We start from the raw sequence: 22,622 nt of genomic DNA, 5'->3' as shown, positions 1-22,622 counted from the left end.
TTCATCTTGTTCACTTTTGTTGTTTTCCCACCTTGAAAAGATGTGCACACAAAACTGCGTGCTAAAAGCTGCCTCTGACTTTAATCTGCTCCATCATGTCTGAGTCAGATGCCCAGAAAGGACTTTGCCACGGGATAGATTTACCAGCATCGCTGTAGGAGGGCACCAGTAAGCAGATTAGCCGTAGCTCGAATTCTGTGTCAACTGCCTGACCAGGGGTGCCTTCCCTGTCTTGGCTGTGCCTGGACTTATTAATAGTTAATTATAACTTTTTAATATCCAAACCTGATATTTATCATAAGACATTTAATTCTCTCAAGTGAAAAACTGTGTAAATTCATGGCTTTCCAGTGCTGATCCTGAGGAGTTTTCAGCATCGTGACTCTTAGATAGATTCTGGTCTATTCCTTAGGCTTCCCAAAATATTTATTGGCAGAATGTATTTAATTTATATGTAACAGTTTTCTAGAGAAGCTGTGGCTGCCCCATTCCTGGAAATGTCCAAGACCAGGCTGGATAGGGCTTGGAGAAACCTGGGATAGTGGAAAGCAGGGGAGTGGGACTGGATGAGCTTTAAGGTCCCTTCCAACCCAAACGGTTCTGTGGCTGATGAACTTACATGTTCTCAGAAATATTCTTTATAACTGGTAAAGCAGCCTTAAAGTTAAGTTGGAGTATCAGTTACTTTCATAAATAGTGCCAAGAATCATGGAATGTTAAAGGTTGGAAGGGACCTTAGAGATCATCTAGTCCCAAACCCCTGCCATGGGCAGGGACACCTTCCGTTAGATCAGCTTGCTCCAAGCCCCAACCAACCTGGCCTTGAACACTTCCAGGGAGTATTTGCAGAGTAATTTAAAGAATGGAGTGTACATTGAGCATGCAAAATATGTTTTTGGAGCTAAATTCCCATCTTATACCCCTAGAAACATTTGGTCCTTTGCTGCATCTACCATGTGTGACATTGAAAGGTTTTTAATTCTAGTGCTGGAGCTGTCTAGTCTTGGACATCAAATGGCACTGATTTCTGCTGTCATACAGGGTAGGAAATTGGGATGTGCTGTTTGAGGGAGAGTCTTTCAGGCTGAAGAAACCCTTACAGAGGGCTCTGATCCCCAGCCGTGTGCCCACGCCGGGCTGCTTTGCCCTTGAGCACAACTGTGATGCTCCTGTTGTGTGGCTGAACGTGCAGGAACCTCCCTCTGGTGGTTTGGTGCTCCTGGCACATCACTGGTGATTTTGTGGGTGATAGGAATGATACATCAGCCCCCAGCTCCTTCTGTTTTGTGTTTTGTGTTGAGGGTCCGTACAAAAACCCTCCATGCTATCATAAAGAAAAAAAAAATAGATTAAATTATTTTCTTATGTTTCTGGCACCTTTAGGTAATGATCAACTTAAAATGCCTTCTGTGAATAACTTGTGTTTTATTTTGTTGTATGGCTGCAGTTGTTTCTCTTGCTGAATTTAGTGCTCATCTAGAGCAAAGCAAATCTTCGCTGCAGCTCAGATTAAACATTTTGGGAGTGCATTAGCTGTAGACTGGCATTGATAAAGCACTAACAAGCTCTAATCTTAAAGCACATGGACTTGAATTAATGCCAGGAATAATATGCATTTCCTTTCATTTTCAAGTTTGTGGAGAACTTTCCCCTTTTTTTGGGGGGAGTGGGGGGAGGTGGAGGAGGAAATGAATTATAGTCCTAAACTGGGAAATGAGAGCAATTAATCTCTGCAGTTGTGTGTAGGCAGGAGGGACTATTTGTTGCCTGACAGGCTGCTCTCAGGACTGGAAACAAAGTAGGTTGTTTGTGTCTTTTTATGTCCTCGTCCTAGTTTGCTTTAGGACAAGAGCATTTACCTCATGATGCTTATTTTTGAACTTCATACTGGAGGCAGTGTTCACATTCCACTCAGTCTTTTACAGGACCAAGAGCGGGGAATTAGTCAGCTGTTCTTTGTTTTTATTTCCCTGACTCTTGAAAAGGATCCAGGCTTGCTCCTGAGGTTTTTCATCTGGATTGGTCTGAATAAAAGAGATTTTTCTTGCAACTGAAACCCCTTTATTTGCAAAAGGTTATGATAACCAGAAGAAGCCCAGCTCCCCCGGTTTTTATTTGGGATGGGCAGTGGAACTGGCATCCTGCAGTCACGTTCACATTAAAGGAGTTTCATAGGACATTTATTTAAAAACAAACCAAAAAGTGAAAGCTGTCATGTTTGTGCCTTAGTGCAGCATGCCAGGACGCTGTTGCTAAGATGATGCCTGCTGATTCTGGCATAAATAGTGATTTGAGCAGACCCTACCCTAAGGAGTTGAGTCCCAATCCTTTCTCCCCTGTATAGGAACAAATCAATTATTCTAAGGAGGCGGTGTTGTCTCTCGATGCTGTTGTGTTGCTTTTTGAAAACGTTTTGTAAGTTAGTCCTTAAGTGGGATAATTGCTTTCATCATTTGCAAGTTAAATGAAGAAAGCTCTAATTAGATTTTATAAAGTGGCTTAGCATGTTGAGAAGGCTTTTCATAAAGTATACTGTGTATTCACTTGGCGTTGCACAATTGAATTTCGTGTAGCACTGACGAAACCTAAAAATCCTATTTGGCCCTGGGCGCTTAAAGGATTGAAAGCCTGTCTTAAGTGCTCCTGGCCATACAGCCTCTCTTCCTTTCCCCACCATCCCACCCTCACCAGGGTGTTTATCTGTGTTGTAGTGACCAGAGGAGCTGCATCAACACCAACCTGTTTGAGGAAGAGCTTTGGAGCTGGGCATAAAGCTTGGTGTTTTGTAGCACTTCCAAACAGGACCCTGCACATGCTGTTTGATCTGTTTTAGCTGTGGCTGTGCTGTGATTGTACAGTGGGGCTGGGTGGCACAGAGCCACTTTGTTCAGGTCAGTCCTGGCTCTGTGTGGGCACTTATTGAGTCCCACACAAACCCAGCAGTGCCTGTGCTTAGTAGTTTTTGGTATTGTTTGGTGTCCTGTAGGTTAGAAATGTGATATGCTAATGCTTTCCTCTTGCCATTGCAGCCTTGGCAGCAGCTGAGGCGCTGGCCAAAGTAGCCTGACACGCTGCTTGCCATCTGAATAAGGACTTAGCCCAGTCACAAGCCCCTTTCACGTGTGGTTTCTGCAGTGTGTATGCCAGGAGCTTTCTGATGAGAATTGGAAGGAGTCCCCAGAGGCAGTGCTTGTTCAGGTCGTTGGGGTGCTGTTGCTGGATGTGACTTCTAGAGTCTTACAGAAGATGGGCTCTGTTTGGGAAGTGATACCTCTACTACCTCAGTCAATCAGGTTGTGAAACTTCATCTGCAAAAATGTGGATTCCACATGTAACGACTGTGAAGAAACCAGATCTAAAGTATTCAATTATAAAATCACAGAATGGTTTGGATTGGGAAGGACCTTAAAGGGTTTGGATTGGGAAGGACCCTCTAGTTTCAGCCCCCTACCATGGACAAGGACACCTTCCCGTAGGCCAGGGTGCTGAGAGTTCCATCCAGCCAGGCCTTGAACACTTCCAAAGATGAGGACTTGTACACGGATTTGTTATGAGTTCAGACCATCACAGAAGCAACTTGTCAAATCTGTGACTTGGTGATAGGACTTGAACTTGAAGAAGGGCGTAGAGGTCTCTAGTAAGATCCCCTCAGCCTGGGACATTAATTAATGGATTATGACCAGCCTACCTCCTGGCAGGGGGACAAAAGTTTGTTCTTTTGCCCTCCAGCCATGCTTGATCTCTTCAGCCTTGGGTTAGAGACTCATCTCCGTCATGGTCAGTTTTTCTCAGTCATTGCTTTTAAAGGGTCAGATTCTTTGAACACTTGTGGAATCAACAGACTTTCCTATTTGAATTTACTGGCTTGCTGTGTCCGTGACAAGTTGTGGCAGCATGTTCTTTGTGTGAACAACAGGCTGCTGTTGTAACCACACGGAGCACACGGCTTTGGAGGAGCATTTGCAGCCATCCACGGGCGCTTGATTCATCACATGTGCCTCAAAGTGTTTTGCTCTTTTGTGGTGTCTTTGTAAATGGACTTTGTGTCCCTCTTTGAAGTACATATGAGCTGCAAGGGCTGCCATGGTCCAGCTGAACTCAGAAGTGAACACAGATTTAGACCTTTCTCCTTTTCTGCCTTAAATGTCGAACCAGCGTGTATCGTTGTTGATGGAGTTATTTACTCATTTTGGTAAACATGTAGGCTAAGGAAGAAACTTTGGCAGGTTCCTCGTGATCTTGTGAGTGGTGTGCAGGCAGAACTCCAGTTTTCTTTCTTTGAGAACAGATTTCAGAGAGGATAAAGTTTCCTGTATTACAAGAGATAGTTCATGCTGTGGCAGACTGCAGTTTGGGTGAACTTAAGGTGATGAAGAGTATGTGTCTATAGAGATGAAATGTTAAGGTTAACAGCTCTTCAAGAAAGCAGATATTACTGTGTGAGATGTGGCCAGGACATAATTAAAGAAAAAATATATTTTTCCTGAATTATTTTCTCATTTTAAAGTAGTCTTAGGAAATCTGCATATTTAGTGCAACAGCTGTGTTGTCGGTGCCAGTGCCTTGAGATGGGTATTGAGTTGTGAAGTGTCTCAGCCTTGTGCCTGTGCTCAGACAAATTTTGGTTAATGATGTAGCTTTCTGTGGCAAAGCAGATCTGGAAATTACTAAATTGGAGATTGCCCCCTGAAAGTGCCAAAGACATTATTTGAGCGAGTTTGGGAGGGTTTAATTTAGTCTGCATAGAGGTGAGAGAGTGAGGGTTAGTTCTTAAATTCTCCAAGTCCCTTAAAATGCTGCAGAGACCTGCCAGAGGGAAGGGTCAGAAAGCACAAGTGGGTCCTCACATCTCACCTACAAGGCAGCTGTGCCAAGGCAAATAGGTGCTCATTGGCAGGGGACCGGTGCTGTATCCCTCAGCGTCCCAGCTCCATGGTTTGGCATGGACTTTGAACACTGGGGTGATTTATTTGTACACCAGGGGCTGCACAGATTGGTGCTTCTCATGAGGAGGAACTCCCCCGTGTGTTTGGAACTGGGTCCTCTGCAAGATAATTGGTTTTGAATTTTCTAGGAACAAAGTAAATTGTATTGTTGCCTTCTGTGTCGTCTTCCTCCGTGTGACCAAAGGCGATCGCTGAGCTTTTGCTGCACTTCAGGATTTTAATGCTAATATTTCACTATCAGTACTTTTATTTTTTTTTTCCCCCAGAAAATAAAATTATCTTAATTACCCTGAAGTAACTAATCCTCAAAGCTGTAATCATTGCTGACATAATGCTTCATATTTACAAAATATGAACAATTCAGTTCACCTCTTCACGTGGCCTTTTGAGTTACTGTAAACAGTTTCCTGGAGCCATTGCTTAATCAAGAAATTGAATTCTGTAACATGAATAGTAAAGGCTTTTGACAGCAAAGATGTAATGCTTCCTTTCTTGTTTTATCCAATTTAATGATGTGCTTTCCATTAGTGTACTTTAAATTTCAGTAGAATTTAAGTGAAAGGGTACAATTATGAAGATTTTCTCATAAGGCAATACTTGGTAGCACACAGAGCAGCTACTGTGCTGATTATTTGGTGTGGTATGGCTACTCTTCTTTAAGTATAAATCTTCAATAATGATTTTAAAGGTTTGCTTTTCTAAAGCAAATCTATCTTTTTTAAGGATAATCAGTTTCTACTTGGCTAATCTTTACTTTTCAATAGTTTTTAATAGATTTTTTGGTATAGAATCCCAGAATGGTTTGGGTTGGAAGGGACCTTAAAGATCATCCCATTCCAGTCCCTGCCATGCACTGGGACATCTTCCACTATCCAAAGTTGCTCCAAGCCCCATCCAGCCTGGCCTTGGACACTTCCAGAGATCCAGGGGCAGCCACAGCTTCTCTGGGCACCCTGTGCCAGGGCCTCACCACACTCACAGGAAAGAATTTCATCCCCATATCTAATTTAAATCTCCCCTCTGTCATTGGGAAGCCATTCTCAGTGTCCTGTCACCCAGCTGTGTCAAAATAAACTACAGAATTGATCTACACTCATGATGTGATGTTTTTCTTTTGTCTGACGTTTTGCCCATAAGGCTTTGCAAACTTTTATTTCCAATGTTTTGGTGTACCAGAACATCACTCTCAGGCTTCAGGAAAAAGTGTATGAAGGCTCTTAAAAAAAGATTTGGGAAGCAGTAAGGAAACTGCCCAGGACTGCATAATCATCATCATAATGTCATTAAATAAATTACTCCATCATTTAACTTGAGCACTCCTGGATGGATTAAGCCCATAATAATTTGACATGGGGCACGCTGTGTATTTCTCTTGAAGATCATAACTCAAGGCAGTTTTGTTTACCGTGGGAAACTTGCTTTCAGATGGAGGCTGGGAGGGCCATATCTATTTGTGAAGGACAGGGAGTGCTTTTGTTACCTTCCCAGAGCCATTACGGGATATGATTGCTTGGGGGAGTGTCTGCTTATGATCTGTTAGAAAACAGCCTATTAATAAAACAGAGACTCTTGTAATAGAGCACTTCTTAATCTTCTTCCTCTAGTTATTTATAGGTTGTGACATCTTAATTTGCCTCTCATGTGCATCGACTTCTGCTATTTTAAAAGATCAAGTAGTTTTCACACACCTCTGAGAATCACTTCTGGGAGAAACTGTTTTCTAAGGAATCTGACAAAAGAGGTTCAAATCATAAGTTTGTTGTGACAAGTGCATTAAGGTTTTTGCTGGTATCTTTCTAAAGGACAGAAGTTATGGGATGTACTCTTGTAGTTATTTATATATTAATCCTGTATTTGATTACAAGCAGATTTTCCTGAATTCCCCAAGTTTTTATCGTTTCTGCTAACACTTATTTTCCCTTAGAGACCTACCTGGAGCAATATTAAATCCATTATTCTCTTCATTTTTGTGGTCCTTTGCTTTGTCAGAGTGGTCCCAGCGCCAGGTCCTGTCACAAGATGTGCATCGACATCCAGCGACGGCAGATCTACACCCTGGGGAGGTACCTGGATTCCTCTGTGAGGAACAGCAAGTCCCTGAAAAGTGACTTCTACCGCTATGACATCGATACCAACACCTGGATGTTGCTGAGCGAGGACACCGCAGCAGATGGAGGCCCCAAGCTGGTGTTTGATCATCAGGTGAGCCACACTCGTCCTCCTATTACGACTTCTCTGTGTTTAAAAGTCAGTTTTGATCATAGTCTCTGCGATTCTGAGGTGCTGTACCAGGTAACAGAGCAGGGATGAAGAGGGTGTGATCAGCACTCAATTAAATCCTAATAGCATTGCTGTTCAACGCCACTGGCTGCTGGTGCTCTAATCAAAGCGAGTCAGAAGGATCGTAAAAACCTTTGCAAACAAATGCATTTTATTAAGACACGTTTTATTAAAGCTCAAAGCACAGTTCATCTGGTTTTAATCAGTCTCCTTGAGCTGGGTTTGCAGATCTGCCTTGCCTGTAGGGCCTTGGGGAGCAACTTGCAAAGCTGTCTATGATACCTTTGGAAGAATACTCCAAGCAAGCTGCTGGAATGAGGCCAACACAGGAGCAGGATTCTTTCCAAATTGGTTACCTTTAAAAATGGTAGAATGTGCTTGCTTTGTGGAGTTTGAAACACCGTAGAGGAATGGCTACTAATCCTTTAAAAAGTCACATCTGTCCGCGTGTTCAAATTGAAAACTTCTTTACTTATGTTGTGTTTGGTGGCTTCTGTCTGCTTGAAAGAGGTGTTTTGTTTTCAGTTGATTTTTTTTTATGAAGCATCGCCAAGAAACAGCACATCAGGACTCATTTTTAAAGCAGCTCAAGATCAGCTTTTATTGGTACTGGCTGTTTTGTAACCAAAGCTGTTGTTTGCCAGCACAATGTGCCTTTCTGCTGACACTGAAAATTAAAGATACGCCATGTCTGCAGAACAAAAGCCAATCAGTCTTTCTGTTCTATTAATAACCGATGCCAGTCTCCCAGGTGTTGGGGAAGAGGCACAAGGAAATTGTCAGCTGGCAAGGCTACTCTGGGTACCTTGATTGCTTCTTGAAATGATTCCTTTTTTTCCCTGTTCTGTCTCTCAGGGTAGAAGGGCCTCACTGACTTCTGTCAAACTGCAGCTCTCCCTCTTCTCTCCCTCAGCACCTACTGCAATAGCAATCTCTATTTAACCTTCAGAAATGTGCTGTACTGCAAGTGTTTTGTGTAGGCTTTGCTGAGTAGCATCTCTATCTTACTGTAATCTTGTCTGTTTGTTGGTTTGGTTTTTTTTTCCCCCCTCTGGTATTTTGTAACCCTCTGGTTGACACTTTGTCTGAAAACATCACCTGGAGTCACGGGGTTTGGTTTGATTCGTGCTACAGTGCTTCTCATGTGTGCCATAACTTCAGTTTAGGTTTAGAGATGAAACATATTTCTGCTGCACTCCCATGAGGAATCTTTGGCCGGGTTATGCCCCTGCTTTGTGTTCCAGTATTGGGGGTAACAATAAATGTGTGCTGGGTGTGGAATCTCAGTAACAAATCACACGTTGATTTTTGCATCTGTTGATTGGTGGGCAGTGAATTAGCAGTGATTTTGAATTTCTCCCTTGCACAACCTTTGCCAAAGGCGATACTCTGTTAACTCTGGCTATAAGGACGTAATTTTGGATGGGTCTTTTCTGTGGAATCTATGGATCTATGGAAAAGAACCCTTTGAATCCTTGTGAAAGACTCTCAAGTACTTTTCCCTGAAACCAGCAGATTTTTTAGGTAATGAAGGGTGCATTTAGTCTTTTCTTTTGCATATTAAATGGCTTATAGAAATTAGACTTGTGGTTTAAATTTCTTTCATGAGATTAAGACCTGACAGCCATGAAGATGTGTGTCCTTTTCTGTTTGTTGGGAGGCTCAGGTGATGTGCAAAGCGCTGTCTTAGTTTATTAGGCATTGCTTGCAGGAGGGGGGTGTTTAGTGTCAGATCTCGGAGGGTTCAGGTTCCAGCTTAAAACTGCTTCCCTGCTTTTTGCAGATGTGCATGGATTCTGAAAAACACATGATCTACACCTTTGGAGGCCGAATTCTGACCTGCAACGGCAGCGTGGACGACAGCAGAGCCAGTGAGCCGCAGTTCAGTGGCTTGTTTGCTTTCGACTGCCAGTGCCAGACGTGGAAACTTCTGAGGGAGGATTCCTGCAACGCCGGACCCGAGGATATCCAGTCCCGGATAGGACACTGCATGTTGTTCCATTCTGTAAGCATCCACACCCTACTTTGATTGATGATGTCTGACTTTAAGGAGAACATCTGGTTTTGGTTATTTCTTGCAAGATTCAAGCTCTTTAATCTCCCAAGTGATGTGTTGTCTCAGTTAAGTCGATGTTTGCTGATGTTCTGATGCTGCTTTGGTAAGCTCAGGAGGTGCTAATTCAAGTTTCGGAGCTTTTGTGACTCCGAAATACAAATTTGAATAAAATTTCAAGTAAAAATCAAGATGAATTTAAAAGATTTGATTCTAATGGAGTAATAGTAAATAGATCCAAAGTCTGTGGTTCATTTTGACCTAAAAACGTATCCTTTTAAGTTAGCAGAGCAATTTAGAAGCTGCTGCTCTGGTAGATACTCTGTGTTGTTACTGGAATGGGACTTAGTGGGTATGCATTGAGTTGCACAAGGCTCAGAGCCTTTGGTGCTGGAGAATCCAGCTGCTCTCTGTTGTCCTGAGCAGCTGTAAACAGCTGGGATTATGGACACTTCATCCACAGCCTCATGGAGAAGCAAAAAGATGGGGGTGAGGTGCATATAGCATTTTACTCTATGCTGGGTATTAAAAACCACCTTCCATTGCCTTTCCAGTTGTGTTCACCAACAACATGTCTATTTAAGAGAAGAGAGCCAAAGAGAATTAAAATTAATGCTGTGACATTTAAATATTTACTGATACCATCAACTCAAAACCCACCAATTTGAAGAAATTGCTGATTTTATTTTTCTTGCCTTTTCAAGTGAAAGATCAGAAATTTTACAGTGAATACTGGGCTTTCTGGGTTTTCAGTTTTATTTTGGTTTTGAATGGTTGTTTAAAATCTGATGGAAAAACATAACTGCCCCACAAAATTCTGCACAAGGACTTGAGGATCTTTCAAGTAGATGTCTGTGGTAAATGTGAGAATACTGGTTTCTGTAAGCACAGGTCATGGAAGTTTAAGTCCTTTTTCTGTTTTCTCAACCATTTGAAAGAAAAATAATCTGCCTCTTACGGGCTTTCCACTTGGCAGACTTGAGAGAAGCAATAAACCTGTTATTCTTGGCTTGCCCGTTGCCATTTGCCTGTACTGAATTTAGTAATGTGCTGGTACCTGGATGGTTTCTCCCACAGTCTGTCTTTTGTTCCTGTTACATTTTAAACAGTGATTTTATGATGGATTTTAGAGACAGAGCCTGTTAATTCTTTAATAATAAACTTGAAAGATGAGCTGCTACTTTAATGTTCTGGAATTAAAGCTGGATGTGGCTGGGCTGTATCAGTTACCTGTGGACAATGATGTTAAACTTAGAAGAGACATCTCTGTTCCTCTTTGATTCATTAATGGCTGTCCCTGAATCTCTGGAAGTGTTCCAGGCCAGGTTGGATGGGACTCAGAGAAACCTGGGATAGTGGAAGGGGATTGGAACTGGATGGGCTTTAATGTCCCCTCCAACCCAAACCACTTATGATTCTATGATAAATACTTCTGTTAATGATCACAGTTGACCAACATACTGTCTTGAACTTGTAAAGACTTTTTTTTTTCCCCCTCTATTCCAGAAAAATCGCTGCTTATACGTATTTGGTGGCCAGAGATCAAAGACTTACTTGAACGACTTCTTCAGTTATGATGTGGACAGTGACCACGTGGACATTATCTCAGATGGCACGAAGAAAGATTCGGGGATGGGTAAGAGGATAACTACAGAATCATTTCATTCCGTCAGTACAAGTGAGAAATATACTGTGAAAGGTGAAATATTGTAAAAGGAGAAATATGTAATGGAGAAATGTGAAAGGTTCAACCTGTGGTTGGCATCCTTAACTGACCCTCCATACCCAGGTGAACTCCACACTGTACAGGTTAAACTTTTGCCGGCTGTTTTGTCCTTTCTGTCATTTGACACTCTCCATCTTGAGCACAATACAAATGATTGATGCATGAAACCGCACAGCACCTCAAAAGAAAAAAAAAAAAAAACAAATCAGCAAAGTAAGAACTAAGAGTACATCTTCTGGAAACTCTAGCAAAAAAAAGACAAAAAGACAAAAAAAAAAAAAAAAAGTGGGGAAAAATGTCTTTAAACCTGTAAAGGAGAAAGTAAATTCTTATTTTCACTAAGTGAAAATTACCATAAGATAAAGATAATCTGCAAAAAGGCAGGTAGGGTGCTCAGAGGCAGAGAATTGGAGTAGAGGGTCAGAAGTTATTTTGACCAGGAAGATGAGACCAAGCTGTTGTCCTGTTATATTTGTGATAAATATCAGAAAGGGGCAAAAAAAAAAAAAAAAAGGAAGAGAAGGGGGCAAGGCTTCAGTTCTGTGTGATTCAGAGCACTGGAGCTACATGCCCTGTGTGTATTTCTGTATGACAGAAGTCTTTAAAAACACCCAGAAGGCCTGTAACACAACCATAACAAACTGATTTCATGCCTTTTCTCCTCAAATGACAGAGAAAAATGTTCCTTTCTTCCCAAAAAGCATTTCTGCATGTATAAACACATCATTTTCCTGTTACAAATAGCCTGATCTTCATCCTACAAGTCAGAATTTGAAATTTGAGTTGCACTGTGTACCACTATGGGACAGAAGTTACAAGTATTTCTCATGTTTTGTATATTCAGTGCTGATCTTCTTCCAGTTACTAAAAAACCAAGGAAGGTAATTAATCCTGAATTTAATGTGCCCTCCTCCTTTGGATCAGGCTTAACTTTTAGCAAGTAATTTTGCTGAACTTTTGAAGTGAATTATTGGTGGTGACGAGTTATTGTTTGCTCATTAATTTAGTTATGCCAATAAGGGAGAAAAGTACCCAAGCTCTAATTCTCTGGAGTCATTTATTTACTCAAGTGCTTCCAAGAAAGAACCAGCTCATATTGTTGACAATCTCCTTTATTCAGGTACACATTGCCTGATGCTGCTCTGCACACATCCATGCTCCCTTTGTTGTCCTTGGAGCTTTTAAAGAATCGATTTTTTATTTCCCACCCCTCCAGGAAATTAGTAACATTCTGCAATTTTGATCTTTTCAAGCTACATGCCTTCACAGCCAGAAGCTTGAAAACATAGGACTTTGGGCTGACACCTTTGTCTACTTCAGATTTAAAGATACTGAGTGTGCCAGGACACTGAGCTCTGCTTTTCATACGTGAACTGCAAGGTTCAGTGAAGTAAATGAGAAATGAAGTAAATTTTTAGCCCTTCTCCCCATTCCCACAGGCTCTGAAGTGATGAATAGAAGATTTATTTTTTTTTTTTTAAATAAGAAAATGACTCACTGGAAATAATTCACAAGTAGATTTTTTTGGTTTACTGTTCTCCTGTGTGTGGAAAGTAAACAAACAGATTTGAACGTTTCCATTGCTTTTGAAAGAAAATGCTGGGGTAATTTGCATTTTAACAGGAAGAGAACAAAATGCTTATTACATTCAGACAGAAAATGTTGACAGCACTATTTTCACCCCAAAAAAGCAAGTCTTTATTGTGCTCTTGTTAGGTAGTGCTGCACCATTTTGATCTGTCTGAACAAAGTGATTGCCTGCCTGGTCGCTGTGAAGTTTTAAGCTGCTCAGTGTGATGAGTCAAGTTGAGGATGCCTGACCTAAATGTTCCTATAAAGTCCCATGATTACATTTTGTTCCTGGCTCGCATGTGGCATTCAGTTCTATTCTTAGTTGAGCTATTCTGATTTTTACCCTTTCTGAAAGAACTTAATTGTGCATTTGTTTAAATATCTCGTGGAGTAGGGAGATTTTTTTTTTAAAAACTAGTGAAATGGATAATAAGGACTATCAGTAGCACAGAGTTGTTGCAATGCTATAAAACTATGGTAATGATATGTTGGTTTTGCTGCTCTCATCTCCTGAGATATTTGTGCTGCTCAGCGTTTCTTTGCTTTTGTTTGTGCCTCTGATGTTGATCCTATGACCAGCTCCTTGGATGGCTGATGTGTTTGGGAATGATGGCTGATAAGTATCACTTAAATTTTCTAAATTTGAAGTAAAAGACGTAATTCTAACGAGTTTAGATGTGCAACTATGGCGATGTGTTGGATGTGAAGGAAGACAATAGAGGTGCAAATTAGAGGAATTTTAGTACCACTGAATAGAGTTTGTGTTTGAAGGAGAGGCAGAAGCGTGTATATTGATGGACACAGTTTCAGAGCAGTTTTATATTTTAATTGCTTTGAAAAGCGCATAAGCAACACTCAAGCAACAACCTCCCTCCCCTTCCCTAACAAACAAAAATGGCGTATATCTGAAGCATACAGGTGGTCTGGAGATGCCACCACTCCTGGGTACCCCCAAGGGCTGGACTGGGAGCTTTCCTAAGCCCCTTAGCGCACAATCCATGGCTAATCATGGGCAGTCATTTCAGCTCTGAGGGAACTCATGGCAACATTCGTGGTAAAGGTTCCTGTGGTAATCCCCTGACTCAGGTGCTGTAAGAGCTCCTGCTCAGAGGGAGAATTCCTTCTGCAAGAGATGTGCAGAGTATCTTATATCCCTTGGCACTGAGACACTTCCAAAGTCAACTGTGAGCAAGCCTTAAGTTCTTGTCGCTCGTTATAGTGGTGAAGTGGTTCTTAAGTGCAGCCTACAGATGGTTTGTAAGCTACCAGTGAAGCTCCCAGGTCTCTTTTTGGGCAGGTGCTCATTTCACATACAGAACTGTGTACCTGATGGATGGAGAATTTCATGGATAAGTACCACGGACAGAGGCGACACAGCCCAGCCCAGGAAACAAGGCAAAGTCAGAAAAAGATGAATTGAAATAGATAGTACAGCTGGCTCAGCTTGTCTGGGATCCAGCTCAGACAGGCAACCTCAATATCCCATTTTCATCATCTCTTAGTGACACCTGGCACGTTGTGCCTGTGTTCAGGTAAGGTCTTGCCCAGTGGCCAGTATATCCCTTGCTATGGAAGCGTTTTGTGAGGGACCTTATATGCTTTACATCTTGTGAGGTGCTTCTCTGAACTAATCCCCAAATCCTTTCCCTCACCTGTGAGGATGAGGAAGGGGGCAGGGAGTCACCAGATCTTAGAGGTGCCTTGCAGAGCTGCCATAGCTCAGAATTCCATTCAGATTTACTGACTGATGGTTTTTAAAGTCTCAGAGGGACCTGAGCGTTGGACAGTGGATTGTTGCTGTGTCAACATGACGACCAAACTGTTCAGATGGTCTCCTTAGCTGCTCCTTGGCTGACTGCCAGATGCAGTCTCATCAGGAAAAATCCAAGAAGATAATCATTATCTTGCTGTGTCAACAGCTGGCCTGGTGCTATCACTCACCACGACTTGCTCCATTAAAGTCTGGGGGAGGTGCTGCTTCCGCTTCATAGGAACTACAAGGAGTGGCGTGGAATAATTTGCAAACCTACCGCTTTTTAAAAATTAATCCACTGGGAGGTGCCAGGTTCTGGTTAGCAGCAGTATCCATGTGATGCAGTTTTCTCCCAATTTTGTACTCACGAGGCATCACAAGGAGGGAGGATACTTCTGGTGAGATTGGCAGTCACATGTTCTGACGGTTTCATAACTCAGGTGGCACTAAACCCTGTCAGTGAACTTGCTTCCGTTATTTATCCTCCATGAATCCTTCAGGCATTGCCTGTAGACTATAAACTTATAGAATTGTTTTGCCATTGTTGTGTTTCAAAGCTTTTTGGAAAATTTGCCGTAATATCCCCTCAAATGTAAGAGATGAGATTTAATTTCCAAAATGCTGTCCAGTATGAGAACCACATCTCTGTAACCATAAATGTGACTTTAACTTGCCCAGAGAAGCTGTGGCTAGCCCTGGATCCCTGGAAATGTCCAAGGCCAGGTTGGACGGTGCTTGGAGCAACCTGGGATAGTGGAAGATGTCCCTGTCCATGGCAGGGGGTGACACTGGATGATCTTAAAGATCCCATCCAACCCAATCCACCCTAGAATTCCATGATTTTAAATTTCCTTCTATGCAAACTATCTCTGTGTAAAAGCTGTTTTCTTGCTTCGATACTGGCAGCAGCTAAGGTTGTGCTTGAAACAACTGTAGCTGTTTGCACACACAAGCCAAAAAGTATTCAGCTGGCTGAAATGATCACTGTGATCCTATAAACTCCTGTAAGCAGGGACTGTGGTAGTGAGAACGTGGCTGTTCCATGATCAGGTGTCACTTTCAGAGAAAAGCCTTTCCCATGTGTTGCATTTAAATGGAAATTACACTGTACAGACCTCCAGAGCATCTCCTCGGAGCTTGCTCAGGAATTATTGTTTGCTTATGGAACTGTCTGCAAACTCCAGGCCTGTGTGGCTGAATACTGTTTTTAAATATTAAGACCATGAGCTTTTAATTTTCACTGTGTAAAAATGGATGAAAATACTAAGTTCCTGAGCAAGGATTCAGACATCTTATTTTCAGGTAGTTACTGCCTTTCTACCCTGGGCTGGTTAATGAGATTAAGGGGGAAGAAAACATCCAGTAGCACAGGAAAAGCAGTCACCATCTTCTAGACTTTTTGGGATTGTGTTGTGTTGAGTGATTTCTCTCTACAGCTTTTCCTCTTCAATAAGTGATGTATTTGTCATAGGAGCCAAGTTAATACCACGTAGCCACAGGCCAGTGTTCAAAACACCGAGGGCTAAGTCCTCAGTCACCGCTTTGTCCTTGGAGCTGGCTGCCCACAGCTGACCCAAGAGGTGCCCTGAAAGGTGTGGAATTGGTGGGGATTTGCTCCAAAGCTGATATTACATCTCTGTGAAGAAGCACAAGTGAGGGAACTCACATGGAGCTTTTCTTACCACTCATTCACCCCTGGGATCTAGTACACTGCAAATAACAGATCTGGAAGTACTCTGGCTCTCACCCCTCGTTATTTGACTTTTTTCTCCCAAGTCCTAAAATTTAAAAAGTTATGTCCTAAGCAATCAGTTATTGTCACTGTTAAAAGACCCATTTTTGCAGGTTCAGTTTTGTTGCCCATGCAGAATTAGATTTCCTTCCCAACGTACATTTTGTTACCTAAATGTCACAAGTATTTTTCCAACATTTCCAGCCCATGTCCCTCTCTAATACTCTGACCATTCTCGTTTGAATTCTGTCCAACATTTCCTGCCAGTCTGCTGGACTTGCAGATGATGAACCTCTCTTACCCCCTAGTGGAAGTATTTCAGTCCTGAGGTTTTTATGGAGCCCTTTTGCTCTGTCAAGGATCAGACTTCCTTGGAAAACATCTTTTTGATGTTTCTGTCGAGTTTAAAACATCACAGTCTCTCCTGCTCTCTGTGTAGTATCTTGTCTTACTGTCTATTTATTTACAGGGACTTGTTTACCAAATTTGTGTTATGGGTTTTTTTTTTTTTAATGACACTGCATCCAACTTTCCCATTTTGTCCTCCTCTGCAAAAGACCAGATGTCAACTCTTTCTTGCCTAAGGCACTGCTTAAATACAGTTTCTACACAGTTGCTTAGATAGGTCACAGAGTTTATGTAAGTTACTCCTTGTCTTTGGCCCTTAGTAAATGTGGGGATTTATATTGCTGATACTTTTCTAGGCATTCTGCATTTCAAACAGTCTCAAGAAGAGTTTGATTTACAACTGAGGGAAGCCTAAAATTACTTGACTTGAATCTGGGTTTGATTGCAGTTGCTGCAGATTAATTCTATTCTTAATACCAAGTGGAAAAAACCACCAGCACTGAACTTTGGCAGCTTTTCCCTCCTTCATTATTTAAATAATAATTTCAGCTTCGGGAAATGGAGCCTAAGCGAGATACAAAATTAATTTATTTAACAACATTTCAGGAGGAGGGAAGGGACTTCCATAGACAAGTTTCAGATGCTTTGAGTATCAGTGGTAATAGAGCATCTATGTTCCTCATGATTATAATAATTTTCATTTCAGTGAGGTATTAGTGCTCTGAAGATTTGCACAGTTGTTTTTTTTTTTTTTTGTAATATTCCCTGCGTGGTCTTGAGTGTTCAAAGCAGCAGATAGGGTTGCAAAGATATTTTCAGTGTGCATTAGCATTGCTGATCAAATTTAGATGGCTCTCCTGCCAGAAATGTCTCCAACAGGCCTTGAATTTAATCCTTTTGGGTCAGCAACTTAGTCTCTGACTACGCACCCAAATACATTGCACGATACTTTTCAAAAATTAGGAATTTTTAGCAATAGTCATTTTTCTGTTCTCAATTTCCTTATGGGATGACTTTCACAGTCCTCATTTGCCTTATTTAAGAACTAAGTTCTTTGTGGTTTGCAGATAAAACAAGGTATGTAGTCATTGTTGTGTCAGTGTTATTCCCTTTTTTTTTTTCTGTTTTCTATCACCCATTTGCTTATAAACTGGATTAATTTTCCTTTAAAACCTTGTGGCAAAATTGGAGGTCAAACTAGACAGGTTTATGCTGATGAGGGCTCCAAAGCCTCTTCCTCTTGTACAATCATAAGGATTTTGTCAAAGAGAGTCTGGGAATGAGTTATCCAAATATATTCCAGTTTCTATTTAAATTTACATGAGAATTAAGCATTTAAATTTTTTTAAAAGGCATGCTTAGGTTTTGTGATGTTGCTAAATTCTCCAGTAGGGGCTAAAATTGTAGAAAACCAAATTCTACTCAGAATTCTTTAATTCTTTTATTGTTTTCCTGGCCTAACAAAATGAGAAGAGTGAAGCATGAGAATGAAACCAGTTACAGAATGAGTTTCCAAAATACCATTTTGTGTATTCCCCAACGGCAGTATTAAATGTTTTCTTAACATAGGGTTCGTTTTCTAGGCCGTGGGTGCAATTCAGTTAATTGCGAGGAAGAATTTGCAAAATACAAGAGTTCTGAGAATTTTTCGTGCCAAAATCTTGACTGAAGGCCAGGAACCTTTACCAGCCTTTGTAAACTGACCCAGAAAGAGAAAGGAGACAAACAGGATCTGTAAACAAAGATCACGTGCCCTTCACAAATACATTTTGGAAGGATGGTTGCCTAGGGAAACAGGAAACGGGGAATTACACAACAAACAAAAAGGACTGCCAAACAAATTTGCTGACCTTTTTTTCGGGGAATTATGATGAAAACTATTGGAATCCGCAGGATTTCGCCGTATTTCTAAATCCGAAGGTGGGACAGAAGAATAGTTTGGTAATTACTCCACAACTATTCAGAAGATACAAAAAGCTTCTTTGACATCTTTGTCCTGCAGGGTTGTGGGCCATAGAATTGTGAGGTCGTCTCGAATTTTTTGGAGTTTCCCAGCTTTTGCAATTAAGCTTTCTGGAATCAATGCTTCCTTTTACAGACGAGATAATAACAAAATCACTCCATTCGTATTTGTTAGGGTCATCTGGTCATTTAGCTCTATGTTAGGCAGCTTAATCCTCATTTCTGAGCTGGTAGTCTCCCAAATGGCTCTGTCCATAGATTTTCCTAGGAAACAGCAGCTTTCAGAGTGGTTTGTTTTTTCTTCCAAGAGTCAGAGATAGGAAGAGGAGAATTTTGATTGGACTTGGCTTTAACAGGGAAGAAGTTGGCTTCTGGATGATGATCTGCTGAATTGCAGGGGGAACGAAACTCATTTGCCTGATGTTTGGATCCCTTACTGCATCCTCCATTGTTTCCAGCATGTAACTTTTATTTCCTTTTCTCAGTTCCAATGACAGGTTTCACTCAAAGGGCCACCATTGATCCCGAACTGAACGAAATCCACGTCTTGTCAGGGCTCAGTAAAGACAAGGAGAAGCGGGAAGAAAACGTAAGGAATTCCTTCTGGATTTATGACATTGTGAGGAACAGTTGGTAAGTCCTAAGTTCTAACTTCCACACTGACTTTATTTAGCAAGCAATTCTGTCTCCCTGTGGTAACTCTGTAACCTCTATTAACCGTGGAATTGTTGAAAGTTGTGGAAGACAGCTGAGCTCCCTTGAGGCACCTCTTTTTCCTATTGTCTTTAGAGGTATCCTGGCAATAATCCAAATGAAGGGAGAGAAATCATGTGAACATCTTTATTGGAGCCAGGTGGAGGGGATGAGGGGAAGTGAGCAGTTATAAAAGGCTTTTCCTGTAGGAAGGGTTCAAGGCCAGGATTCAGCGCCAGTGCAGCAAATTCCATTTAGTGTTAAGTTGTTAATAGCAGTGCACGTGGCTCTAGTTCTTAGAAGCTGAGGAAATTGGTGTAGGTGAATGGTGGTGGAGTAGTCTCCACGCCAGATCTGATATTCTGAGACAATATCTCCCGGTTTGTTCACTGAGTTGTGCTTAGTAGCTCATTGCCACTGTTCCTTTCCAGAGCTGGCAGGGATTTTGTGTTCAAGGCCTCTTCTAAAGTGAGGTCAATCACTTCAAAAGGTGTGAGTGTTGTTTTTTAAAAGTGGTGTCTCAGTTAGAACTGAAGTCTGCTTGGAAATCACTGACTGAAATACCACCTCTGCTATAATCTGTGGTTTAAAGCTCTTCTGGGTCCAAGATGTTTTTTCCATAATTAAAAAATACTTCATGCTGACAGTTCTGTAGGCAAATAATACAACATCTGAAGAGATCCCCAAAACTCATGAAAAATAATTTTCTAGAATTTTTTTCCTGTTTGGCTTGTGCTTGAGGACTGTTTTCAGCCAAGGTGACCTCTGATTGCTGGCTGGGTTCTTTGCAGAGCTAAGAATGGGATGGGATAATAGAGGACAACATAGAGAGAAGTAAGACAATCTTTGGTGTTTTACATCATTTGTACCTTCCAACCTTTCAGCAACTTTTTGTGCTTCCTGTAGGTACAGCTAATAATTCCTTACTGCTTTGAATTTCAGGTCTTGTGTCTATAAGAATGACCAAGCAGCAAAAGAGAATCCGGGTAAAAGCCTTCAGGAAGAGGAGCCCTGCCCAAGGTTTGCCCATCAGCTGGTGTATGATGAGTTGCACAAGGTATGAAGTGATTTTTTTTAGTCTCTTTGCTCTTAAGATGTAGCTATTTCCTTAAAGATGGTGCAATAAATATGCTTTTGGAATATTTGGAGGAATATGGTAACTCTCACCTCCCATATTTTGAAATAAGGTGCTAAACTACTTTTTATGTCAATATGAAGTAAACATGAGATGTGTTCTTCCACTTCAGAACACACAAAGCTTCATTCATTCTCCTCAGGGATTTAATCTCACCTGTTGGTGACTAAATTAGAACAGATAATTACCAAAATTTCTAGGAAAAGATGTGTTTGAATGAACTAATCACAGTTAAGAATCCTCTGGACCAAAGGTGCTTGACTTTGCCCTGCATGTCAGAAACAATTCTCGTTGTTTAGCACTGTCAGCCTCCAGTGGACACATTCATACATAAATGGAGTTAAAATTTGATTCAGTGTATATGGCAGCTCAGTAAACTTAGGGCTTTGTGCATATTAACTAATAAAGCACAAACCCACAGATTAGGTTCATAAATTCATTTACTCATAAATTTAAATTACTGTGGCACATTTACTGATCTTTTCATGAATTTTTCTAAAAATTCTCCCTAGTCTGAAACAGTCTGAGTTAAAGAAAAACATATTTTAATCTTGCATTCTGTGGGGTGTTAATCAAATTTGGGAAACCCAACTAGCCCAAAACTTGACAATAAGAGGGATTTTAAGGAGGAATGGGTGCAGATTCTGTATGGAGAAATTGCATTGCTTGTTGTCTTCACTGTAATGATACAGTAAATAAATAAATACTCTTCTGCCTTTACTTCTAAGTGTCAGGCACCATGAGACAGAGTAGTATTTTCTGAGTTACTCTGAAGGTTGCTAAATCATCCCAGTTGCCCGGCTTTATCTGAGGAGCTGTTTGATGTGCTTGTTTTGAAGAGTCTTATTTTTAGAAACCTCTGTTCCAATGACCTTTCTAAACTCCTCTGATATAAATAAGGAGAGCCTACAGCAGTGGGATGCAGAATACATTGTTTTGAGTGATTATTTTTAAAGCCGTGGGGAAAGGTAGCCTCTTGGACTTGTTAAACTTCAGTATTTGAAGGTCCTTTGTAGCGTGTTTAATATCAACAGTTCAGACTCTGAAATTACCACACGATGGGAAGAAAAATGTAGTGGGGAAATAAACATTCCTTTTGTGACACTTCCACTCTTCTGGAAATTTGCCTCTCTCTGTAAGTCTAGATTGTGCTGGACTGGGCTTGCTGTCACTTTACTTTGGACGTCTTTAGGACTTCCAGCTCACTCTGTCAGTGCTTAAGGACTTACCATGCTCATAGATTTTTCCTAAAGAAGGAGTTTGCATGAATTTTGGATCTTTATTTTTAAATATCTCAGGTATCTGCTAGAGGGGTGTTCTAACAGTACAGTTCTTTTATTATCTTAAAATGTAAATGATTTTAGAGAACTTTCTTCATCTCCAGAAGGGGACAAAGTGAGACTAATAATAAGATGGGGCAACTTGTTCAAAAGGCAGAGTTTCTCCCATCAGAATAAAACTCTGCAAAGCTGCCGACATAGTAAATTGTCTTTGTTCAGTGGATTTACACAAACAATCAATTTTTTGATCTGCCTCTCATTTCCTTAGGTTCATTACTTATTTGGAGGGAATCCTGGTAAATCCTGCTCTCCAAAGATGAGATTAGATGATTTCTGGTCTCTGAAGCTCTGTCGACCTTCAAAGGAATACCTGCTAAGACACTGCAAATACCTCATCAGAAAGCACAGGTATAGAAACAAAGGTGGTTTGCAATTTTCTTTTCCAGGTGTCTCTTTTTTTTTCAAGTTGCTAAGACTCAACTCTCTCATAAACCATTTTGTGAAATGTCATTTTGTTGGTTATATGGAACTAGATGATCTCCAAGGTCCCTTCTAAACCTTCTGTGGGTTTCTTGATTATTTTTTAAAATTATATTAATAAAAAGCTGCGGGCCAGGGCTAAACTACAAAATGAACTTGATTCATTTTGTCTCTGCTGTTCCAAAACTAGAAAAATCTGGTTATTGTGTGGGGAGTCATGGGGAATTTTTAGATTCCCTTTTCACTCTGCTGCTCATCAACATGTGTTTTGGTGCTGTCACCTCCCAAGGAAATGGAGTATGTTTTGGAAACACTGTGCTTGGAGATAGTAACAGCCTGCAAGGATGCTAATGAAGTCTGGGGGCTGGATGCCTTTGCACATCTGAGACTCAACCGTGGTGAGGTCATCAGAGTTTCTCATTCAGAAACTCCTGAAAGAGCTCACTTGGGCAGAATTCAGCTACACTGCAGCGCTTCTTGCACTCTGGATGCTTCAGAGCTGCCTTAGATTTGCTATTTAGGGTGACAGCTTTTCAAAATCAAGCTTATGGTGTTGCCTTAGTCAAGCAATTGCAGCAGTGAGAGAACCTTTCAGGACCCAGCAAATCATTTGAAGGCAGTAAATAGCCTTCCGTGCATTCTGGGGGAGAATTCTTTGTTAT

At 41.2% G+C, this 22,622-nt stretch overlaps 1 protein-coding gene across 3 annotated transcripts in view; it reads left to right on the top strand.

Moving 5' to 3' along the window:
- The window catches only part of MKLN1 (muskelin 1), a 93,643-nt gene that overhangs the window by 58,799 nt on the left and 12,222 nt on the right, over positions 1-22,622 (top strand). For all 3 annotated transcript variants that reach the window (XM_040060981.1, XM_058420109.1, XM_040060983.2), the window contains 6 exons: positions 6,936-7,148; positions 9,010-9,231; positions 10,786-10,915; positions 18,858-19,005; positions 20,008-20,122; positions 21,749-21,888. In XM_040060981.1, the coding sequence (XP_039916915.1) occupies positions 6,936-7,148; positions 9,010-9,231; positions 10,786-10,915; positions 18,858-19,005; positions 20,008-20,122; positions 21,749-21,888 (968 nt within the window). The remainder of the gene's footprint in view (positions 1-6,935; positions 7,149-9,009; positions 9,232-10,785; positions 10,916-18,857; positions 19,006-20,007; positions 20,123-21,748; positions 21,889-22,622) is intronic.

The sequence above is a fragment of the Hirundo rustica genome, chromosome 4, assembly GCF_015227805.2.
Source record: "Hirundo rustica isolate bHirRus1 chromosome 4, bHirRus1.pri.v3, whole genome shotgun sequence".
NCBI classification, from domain to species: domain Eukaryota; kingdom Metazoa; phylum Chordata; class Aves; order Passeriformes; family Hirundinidae; genus Hirundo; species Hirundo rustica.
This window is presented reverse-complemented; position numbering and strand designations above follow the sequence as displayed.